The following is a 10,711-nucleotide window of genomic DNA, read 5'->3' on the forward strand; positions in this document are numbered from 1 at the left end:
ATTCTAGCGCCCAGGCATTAAAGTCACCTGCAATTATATTGGGTGTAGTTGTCATCGCATCCTTTACCAAGTCGTCAAGTATTTTTTCATAATCAGCATGTGGTATACTTGGCGGTACATAGCAGCTGTAGAAATAAATCCAACATATTTTAGCTCTTGTATAGTACGCCTTGTCAGTTAATGGTTTGTCTTACATCATCTTATCTCCGCAAGCCCATATTGCAACCTTATTTGTGGTGTCGGAAATCCACTTGTCAGAGTCTTTATTCTTATACTGTTCACAGATTAATGCAACGTCTATATTTTTCTCGTATATGTTTTGCGTCAAGAGATCCTGGGCCGCTTCGCAGTGGTTCAGGTTAATTTGTAGTATTCTCACCTTCTTGGTTTTTTGAGTGCTGCTGTATATATGGAGCACTTCCGGCTTCCTATCTGATGGTCTATATTTGTTCTCCCACTGTGTTTACATGCCTTGCAGGAAGGATTGTTAACACAGTCTTTAGCGAAATGACCCTCCTCTCCGCATTTGATACAGCACTTGCTCCTGTTTTCTGGATTGCTGCATGCTTTTGCCACATGTCCATACTCTACACATCTAAAGCATTTCTTCAGCTGCTCTTTTTCCTGGATTCTGTAGATTGTCCAGCCGATTTTGATCTTTTGCGCTGCTAGTAGGTGCTTTGCTTCCTGCGCATGAAGGCTTATGGTTGCTTTTTGCATACACAAGCTTATATACAGATATGCGTACATACGTAGATATGTCACCAACAGAAATTACAAACATTGTTCAACAGAAACAACAATTGTCTCAAATACCATCAGCTGCGTCACAAGTCAATATGACATCCAAATAGTCAATGTCCAAATTTGTAGAAAAACACACAATAACAACATTTTCATTCATGAACACAAGCGCACATTCAACGGCAAACTCGCTTCGTTCTGAAAAGCAAACACCATTATATCTCCTCGAGCATATCTTTGCCAACTAGCGTCTTTTCGCGACGGTGGCAAAAGCTAAAAATCATAAATTGAACAACTCTGCTCTTCACAGAAATAAGTGAGAAAAGTAGCAACATAGCTGTTGTTGATTTATAATATTTGTCAATTCTAAAATATTTTTCCATGGCTGACAAAAATCTGCGTCGATATGTATGCACGCTCATACAAATGAATACATATTTACAAAAGCTTGTTGGTAAAGCTGTTAGAGGGGCAAGGGAAGTGGTGACAAGCGGCGATCGTTCTCTTATTTTTTCGGCACAACTCGGATTTTCTACCAAAAATAGAATTTTGTGACGCTTTGTCGCCGCGTCGGTCCGTCGGCACATTGACTCTCTGACAAAAGGTGAGCTTCGCTTTTGGTTGTCCGTGTCAATAGAAATTTTGCATAAAGCATTGAGTGTACATATTTACATACATACATACTGTCATATCTTAAAGGTGAGCTTCGCTTTTGGTTGTCCGTGTCAATAGAAATTTTGCATAAAGCATTGAGTGTACATATGTATTTACATACATACATACTGTCATATTTGTTTGCATTCACACATAATTATATATGAACACATGTGCTACCGCTAGATCTTTTAAGGTGATATCAAAACTTTTAATGTAAATGTATAAATTTGAAATTAATTACCTTAAACTTATATTAATTATTTTGGTAATAATACAAACATTACTCTATTATATATCTTTAATGATTTTATGGATTCATTATGATATGCATATATAGGTAAATTTTAATATACATACATATATATGTACCTACTTATATACTTTTATATTTATTATATAATATATACCAATAATCTATAAAGTATATGCCGAGTCGGTTGCGCATAGAAAATAAACGAATCTGTAGGCGTACTTTTCTTTACATTGGAATTAGCATTATATTTCTCATTTGACACCGAAAGTGCTCAATTCTGCTATTTTCGAGTCTAATGTTCCAAAACTCTGGAGAAACATGCTTAAAATTTGTCTGTGGTGAAACTTCCTTATCTCTGCCGAGTTCCCCTGCGAAAAGTTACGATATCTAAAACGTGAATCTTCTCTATGATAAACGTTCTCTAGAATTAGCATTTGTGATTTCTGACTCATCGGAAGTAAATTATAATGGCGTGATGGAAGAAATCGAATTTTTTCAAAAGTGTTTAAATATTATTTGATAGATTCCAGAGACTTATTTGCTCGGTTAGTATTTTTTGAAGTTTTCTGAAGCTTTATAATAAAACAATGAAAAATATACTTTTTATCAAATAGGTCAAAAATCGGACATTTCAAAAAAACCCAAAGTGCAATTACTGCATTTTTAAAAGATAAAAGTTCATCCTACAGAAAAATAATACATAAAATTGGAGTGAGTGCAGCTACTGTTACTCGAGTAGCGAAAATTGTGCAGACATTCAAATATTGCACTGTTGGTCGCACAAATGAGGCAAAATGCTGTCCAAAATGGGAAAATATCTGAGCGTATTCGACGTAAAGTAAATAGGTCCACTCTTTAATTGCGCAGCAAAACAGCTAAATATCGCAATGAACAGTTGAACGCATCTTTTCTGAAAAAAACCTAAAAACCGCCGTACAGCAAAAAAATCAAAATTGACAAAACGAATGAAAAATTAAAGAGTAGTAAGGGACAAACTTCATCAGAACTACACAAAGGTGGATTGAAACAAGGTAAACATACAAAGTTGTGAAAGTCCACCGAAAGTCCCCCATTCAAAGTTGCGCTGCTATTTAACATGATTTTCTCCTTAACAAAAATTAGCTTTAGCGACGAAGGCCGGATAGAAGCAGTGACAGAAACCAATTGTGCGACGTACAAAAAATATACTTCCAGATTGTGTTATACCATATTTGGCAACACTGAACAATTCAGCAGCCCAGCACACTTATATGCACGCTGAGGTGGCTTATCACACCTCCCGACGACCGACCGATGTACTTCACAACTTGGATATCAGTATATTACCTTAGGCGGACAATTCACCCGACCAAAGCCCCACCAAAAACGGTTGAACGTTCCTTAAATCGAAGGTATATTCCCGAAAAAATCCCATAATAGCCCCACTCAAAGATAATATAAAGGATGTGTGCCTAAATGATCCAGATTTAAAAATAATGGTGATAATGTTTGTCAAAAAAGTCTTGCGGTATTTTTATTAAATTTTCAATTGTTCATACAATTTTTTTTGATGACTCATGCCCAGCTCTTGACCGATGCTACAGCTKCTACTATGCCGGCCTCTTTATATTCAATTTTCGACGGCAGGTAGCCAACTAGCGAAAATACCGCAAGACTTTTTTGACAACCAAATATTTGTTTGAGTAGTATGCCTCAAATATTGCAGGCTGTTAATAAAAAATAAACGTTGGTCAACCAAATACTAAAAAAGTTTAAGTTCTTCTGAATTTTATGAAAAGATGATATTTCAAATAAATATTATACAAAAAATTGCATTCACATATCGTAATAATACTTGGTTTATTTGACTCTAAAAGCAAAACTATGTGAATAATTGTCCTTGTTTCTAATGGGTTAGTGGAAAATGTTGTAGATGCAACAGCCGATAACTCTATTTTTTAACCTTTCTTTTCTCTTCTTCTAATCGTCTTTGCCTAACTCGTTCGACATGACTCTCTCTGTTTCCTTAAAAATTCTTTGTCTTCCTCTATCTTCATTCAGTGGAAGGCATCAGCATTTTGCAATAACAAGGTCTGTTACATAATTATTTTCACGGTTCTTGAACGTCATCTGAGTTTTCTTACAGATATTTTGCAGCTTGCTCCAATCATGATATAAATCAACAAGTTTATTCACCTAGTTTGGAAATGCCTTTGTAGGAATTCTGGATTTTTCAAGAAAACATARTGCTCTCTCTTATAACAAGATTTGTACTTTCACTAACAGGCAGCTTGACTTCACGAATATTGTAAAATAAAACGGTGAGTACTTGTCGATTAGATGGTAATTTTGCAAAATTTATCTGGTGGCTTGGCGTAAACAACAACGCACTAATAATGTTAGAAATCACGTATGAAATGACAATTGATGTGTGGAATACAATGCTCGCGACAGACTGCAAACGTCATCTGTCAAATATTAAAATACACACGTTCTTATGGACGGACCTATTTTTCTCGCTAACTTCAATTTGATCCTATATTTGCCAACGACAGTAGGACGACAGTAGAATGGAAGATAGAGAGATGAGGTAGAGTGGTGATGCCACTAATATGTAAAATGTAAAAATACTCAAAGCTCTAACAAAATTGACGTTATTTTACAAATAAAAGCATAAAATAGCTCTGTTACACAATTTATAATAACAATTGATAATTTAAAACAAATAAATTTACCTATTTACTTATTTTTTGCTTAAAAATTTCACTTTGAACAAAATATTAAAATTTCATTGAAGTGCAAGGTATTAGTATGGCCCCAACGAAATTGTGTACATGCAAAATGGACAACTGAGTTTTTTTGTGTACATGCCGGCCGTTGTTATGTTGCTGCGCTCTCACAAACGTTCTTGTAGTAGGATTCACAACGCCCTTTTCAGTTCACTGTCGTGCTGCTGCAGTCTGTCGCTAGCATTGTGTTCCACACATGAAATTCTCAGTAACAGGTCGCAGCGCTACACCCGCGCAACTTGTATGGACAATATTTATTTCTTGACTATATATGTAAGATGAATACGAAAATTTTTAAAAGGTATGCGTACAAATATATCGAAATTGAAATTTAAGAGACGTGTTAATACATACATACATAAGAGCACAAAGGAAAATAACTTTTTTTCAATTCCGTTTCGCGCTCTCCTTCTATTGCAAAATATAGAAGCGTACCTGATGCTTACATACGGCATAGAATATACATCACTGGGTACCAAATTATTAAAAATATAAATTTTAACTCATTCTATAAAAAAAGGAAACAACTAAACGGAACGGTATCGTAAAACTCACAAAATAAGTTTTTTTGGAAAGAATAAAAAAAAAATCAGTTTTACAAAATGTACATATGTATGTAAGTTTGTGAAAAACCCATACAAAAGCTCGGTCCTAAACTTGCACAATGTAGTGTATAATAATGAAGGAAAAATTCTTGGATTATTGTGAAAATAGCGTGGAATGCTCGATGTATGAAAAATAWGWCACAAAGCACTCCACGCTTTTCTCACAATAATCCAAGAATTTGTCCTTCATTATTATTGTTAGTTTATACAAAGAATTATTTTTCACTTTTTAGTTTGATATGCTTTAAAAGCGTGTTTTTTAGTTTTTTTAAACTATATTTATTTTTAATTTTTTAGTTTGATGTGAGAAACCCTAAATTTGTTAAAATATGAACTATGTATGACATGTTGTATCGGTTAAGTAAATCGATAATTAGACAGCATTTAATATCTACTCGTAACCTTTCATTGACTAATTGTTATATTATATTATTTGCGACCAAGTTCTATTGACGACTTTAATAATTATTATTTCTTAATCGAATCATTTCTTCTAAAGCTTCACTGTTACATGGGGTTTTACCTGTCAACTTTGAACAGTCTAGTTCTTCAATTCAAATTCCGTCCAAAGATCTACAACGACTAAGTGCTACATAAGCTTGTCCAGCAGCAAACAGTCGAGAGCCCAGTTAAATTACTGCATGATCTACTGTACAACCTTGCATCTTATGAGGTATATCTATATAAAGTATACTTTCTTTAAGGATATACATATGTATATTTCAGTATACATATATGTACATATGCTACTCAAATGTCGCCAAAACTAGTTTTATATACATAGATGTTGCATATTTTTGGTGAGCTGCTTAAACTTACTGTCGCCTACAGTGTCGCTCAAATATTCTACATTTCAGTACCACTTACAAGTGAAGCTAATAAAAGCGTATTAAAAACATTACAGCACATTCTTTGCCCACATACATTAGCACACACAATTCGAACACACTTACATATGTACATATGTACAAAACATATTGATCTCTTCGACGAGCTCTCAATTGCAAAAAAACAAGTACAAGCCAGGCATTAGGGTGTGCCTACATACCTACGTAGGGACGTAGAAAATGCTTAAAATTAGTATTGCAGTTTAAAAGCAAAACGTGCATAATTATTAATAAAACAAATAACCCGTCTTTTACGAAAAAAAAACCTTTCTATACTTAAAAAAAGTATTCGGTTTAAACTAAGACCTTTACCTTTATTTTATTTTAACAAATATTTCTACATACAACCAAATTTATGACTAATTCCAATTATATTTTAGTGTTTAAACGGTAGCCTTGAAGATGTGAACTATGCGGATGATATCTGTCTGTTGTCCTATAAATATTCACACATCTCTTTGAAACTTGAAGCTGTTAGTGATCTCGCCTCATAAACTGAACTTAAAATTAATAAAGCGAAGACAAAATTCATGCGCATCAACGCAACCGAAACGCTAAACCTATAAATCGCTGGAACATGTAACGAAAAAGACGACGAGTTTTGGTGTTTAGGTAGCATCATATCTAAAAACGGTGGATCAGCAGCCGATATTCGACACCGTATATCCAAAGGTCGCGCTGCCTTCGTAATGTTGGATAAAGTCAGGAGATCAACACATTTATCCATACGTACGAAGCAAAAAATATTCGATGTAAGTGTGAAATCCGTTGTATTATATGGCTGCGAGACGTGGAATATTGCAGCGAATGTTTTACAATCGCTGAAATCCTTTCTTAATCAATGTCTTCGAAAAATTTTGTGGATATTCAGGCCTAACGTTATTAGAAATGCTAACCTCTGGACCTTTACCAAACAGCTACCGATCCATATCGAAATTCGACGTCTTAAATGGAAATAGATCAGCCACACTCTGCGAAAGCTCACGATGACCTTAGCAGAACAGCGCTAGATTGGAATCCACAAGGAAGCCGAAGACGTGGGAGACCAACCAACACCTGAAGACTGGAAGTCGAAGCAGAAGCACAGAGAAGTGATTATTCTTGGAGAGAATTGCTTGGAGCTTAGCCTACAAACCAGCGTAAATATGTATGTTTATGTGTGAGCTTGCATACACATCTACGTAGATTTTTGCGAGTCGCGTAAAAATATTTCAGAATTACAAAATATTTTTACATTTCTTAACAAGTACAGTTAATACTGTCAAAGATACAGATTTTGTGGTTTGTTAAAAATAAAAAATGTAATATGGCACATAAGCGAGTGCGGATACTTCTTAAACGGGTGATACTTAAAACAATAATTTCTATTGGAGTACTCACAACGTGTCATAGCGCATCGTAAAATCACAGAATCATAAATTTTTATATTAGTTTAATGTATGCTATTTAATGTATTTAGTATGTGTTGTTGGATTGCATACTAAAATAAGTTTACGCAAATACAACTTAACGCAATTTTTTCCGATAGTTATAACTTATAACTTTATGAGGCTATGTGAAACCCCTATATGTATTTAAAAAAACGAACTGTGAGATGCAGCAAGATATATGTAGGCAGTTAAGAGGGATGATTTTCATTTATGATAAGTACTACTTAACCGGGATTGACTGTACACATAAATCAGAGGAATATTGAATTTTTTTTTTTGAAACTATGTTGGCGATTTTATTCTAATATACTTTAATATATTTATATTTGCGTGGTTGTCACTTTTTCTTTCTCATACATTTTAGAAATATATTCAATTTATGGTTTTTGGCTTTTGCCATCGTCCCTATAAGCTGCTTGTAGGCAAAGGCATGCTCGGGGAGATGTAATGGCGTCTGCTTTTATGAATGAATCGAATTTGCTTTTTGAAAGTGCGTTTGCGTTCAAGACTGAACATCTTTGCTATTTGAAACGATTGTTGTTTTTGGAGAACAATATTTGTAATTTATGTGGGTGACATATCCACGTGTGAACACATATAAGTATGTATGTTGCACATATTTACATGTGTACGCATATAAATATGTATGATGATGTTTGAGACGACCGTTGTTTTTGCAAAAGAATGTTTGTAGTTTTTGGGGATGACATTTTTTTTAATAATTTTTTTTTTCAAGTATGGGGAAGCATTAAAAGCCGGAGTGCGGAACTTTAATCCGCTAAACCTAACCTACTCCCAACTCCAGACTCTCCTACGGAAAAAACTGATTAAGTATTACTTCGTGGGACTGATAAGACATTTAAGTCTCCAAAGTTTGCCACCGCTCCTACCATATCGTTAAGMTTTTCACTCTCTCTTCTTTTTTGGCTCCTATAGATGGCTCTGGTAATTTGTAAACTCGTTCGTATTCATCACCTTGGATGTCAATGGGCATCATACTGGCTATTACTTCAACAGCATCGCTTAAAATCGTTCGGAAAGCACTGATAACTCTTAGTGCCGACAGCCTGTGCACCGTGTTTATTTGTCGGGCATATACTTTGATGCCTAGCGCCTGTATCCATATTGGATGCGCATACAACACAACCGATTTCATTACCTTTGCGAGTAAAAAACGCCATTTGGAATTGCGTGCGCAGCCTTTATTTGCCATCATTCTTCATAAGGCATTCAGGATTTTATTTGCTTTACCTGCAGTGCACCCTATGTGATCCTTAAATTTGAGCCTTGAGTCTACTATTACTCCCAAATATTTTAGGTGTGACTGTGAATGAATCTCGCACTCCCCTATAGTGAGAGGTATACTTTCCTCTACTTTTCTTGTACTTATGAGCAGCACTTCTGTCTTTTTCTCAGCCAGTTCTAAACTCATTGAGGAGAACCATTGGCGCAGACCGTATATGCACTCATTGCATTTGCTGCGGAGGTCATCGAGGTGTTTAGCAACTGCCACCACAATAAGGTCATCTGCGTATGCAACTAATTTAATAGCTTTCGGTTGGTGTGTCCTTAGTACCCCATCATACATTAGTTCCATAAAAGGGGGCCTATAAAAGCGAGCCTTGCGGTACTCCACTCGAGACAGAGTAGCTCTTGGTGCCTTCATCTGTATCGAATAAAAGTCGCCGGTTTTCAAAATAACTTATGACAATTTCCATGAGGTATTGAGGAGCGCGCATGTCATACAGAGCTTTGATTATGTTTGCCCACTTTGCTGAGTTAAAAGCATTCTTCACATCCAAGGTGATCAGCGCACAATATTCTTTTGTTCCGCCTTTCCATCCTTCCTTTTACTGTGGTTAATGGCTGATTTTAGAAGCTTCTTCTGCCTTTTAAATATTTGTCTGAGACTGCTTTCGCTTTCTTCCCGTTGATTACGTTGTAGGCGGCGTCTAGGTGAATGGCTGAGCTTTCTAAGTCCAGCTATTTCTTCATTCCACCAATACGCTGTCTTCCGATTGTTGTGGTGTACTGTCCTACGCATGGTTATGTCGCATGCTGTGACCACTTGTTTTCGTACTAAGGCTACTAAGTGCATGGCGTCTTCGCCTTGTATATTYGCTGAACTCCAGACCATCTCAAAAAGTTCGGCATCAAAGTCGTTTTGTTTCCAGATTCGTTTTTGGCATGTGCTCTTTCTGCGGCGTTTCGTCCCTCCGGCATAAGAGACTTCAGCAATAATAGCCATGTGGTCACTATAAGTAAATAAAACCGCCCACTTAATGCGCCTGCTAAGAAAGTCGTTTGCAATTATGAGGTCGATTATGGAGCCCCTGTTTCCTTTTGAAAAGTATTTTGCGTTCCGCTATTCAAGATCGTAAGATTCGTTTGGCCGAGGAACTCAAGTATCAGACGCCCACGATGGTTTGTGCGCCTAATACCCCAAGCGGTCGACCACGCATTGAAGTCACCTGCGATTATAATTGATGATTTGCCTCTGGTTTCTAGAGGAAGTTCCAGGAGGAAGTCTTCAAAATCTTTAATTGAGGCACTGGGAGGAGCATAGCAGCTAACAAAGTATATTTCTCGTATATTTGCCCATGTGAAAAAATRATGACCTCCGGAGGGAGACATAAATGGTTGTCCTTTACAAGACCATATTGCAGCTTTGCCACATATGTCTGTAGTCCAGGTACTTTCCGAACGCTGGGAGTATTGCTCGCTTAGTAAGGCAACATCAATGTTTTTTTCAAATACTGTCTGTTTTAGTAGCTCTTGCGGTGCTGCGYAATGATTTMGGTTTAATTGTAATATCCTCATTTCCCTAACGATTTCGCCATCTCGAGATATTTCGGGCGCGTAGTACTCAAGGCTGAGTGTGCTCCTTTACAAAGCATGCAGCATGGATTATTAGTACATGACTTCGCTACATGTCCACCGGCTCCACAACGTGTACATAGAGACGACCTGTCCACAGGGTTGGAACATTTGTGCGCCATGTGTCCCAGATGGAAACACCTGAAGCATCGGGGAATAGGGGAGTATTCCCGGAGGCGACATACAGACCACCCGATTTTTATTTTGCCAACCTTAAGCGCAGTCTTGGCGTCCTGGACGTGCAGGCATAAGACAGCAATTTGAGTACCGCTTCGGGTCTTTCGCATACTCTTAACGTTTATTTTTCCCAGATTCTCTATTCCACACTCCTTTTGCATAGCTTCGCAAATYTCTTCTGGAGAAGTTATTTCATTCAAATCCTTGCAAATAATCATGACGTTGTACGTTTTGGGTTGTATCACAGCCAATTCACCGACCACTCCTTCTAAGGCACTTTGAAACTCTTCGGCTCTCTTATCCGCTTGGTTTT

General features: G+C 36.6%; 1 protein-coding gene across 1 annotated transcript in view; it reads left to right on the forward strand.

The window, feature by feature from the left end:
* Positions 1–9,831, forward strand: part of LOC108977527 — a 46,524-nt gene extending 36,693 nt beyond the window's left edge. The window contains exon 5 of the mRNA XM_018947242.1: positions 9,719–9,831. Coding sequence (XP_018802787.1) covers positions 9,719–9,831 — 113 coding nt within the window. The remainder of the gene's footprint in view (positions 1–9,718) is intronic.
* The last annotated feature ends 880 nt before the right edge of the window (positions 9,832–10,711 follow it).

This window comes from Bactrocera latifrons, unplaced genomic scaffold, assembly GCF_001853355.1.
Source record: "Bactrocera latifrons isolate USDA-ARS-PBARC rearing strain unplaced genomic scaffold, ASM185335v1 scaffold_908, whole genome shotgun sequence".
In the NCBI taxonomy this organism is placed as follows: domain Eukaryota; kingdom Metazoa; phylum Arthropoda; class Insecta; order Diptera; family Tephritidae; genus Bactrocera; species Bactrocera latifrons.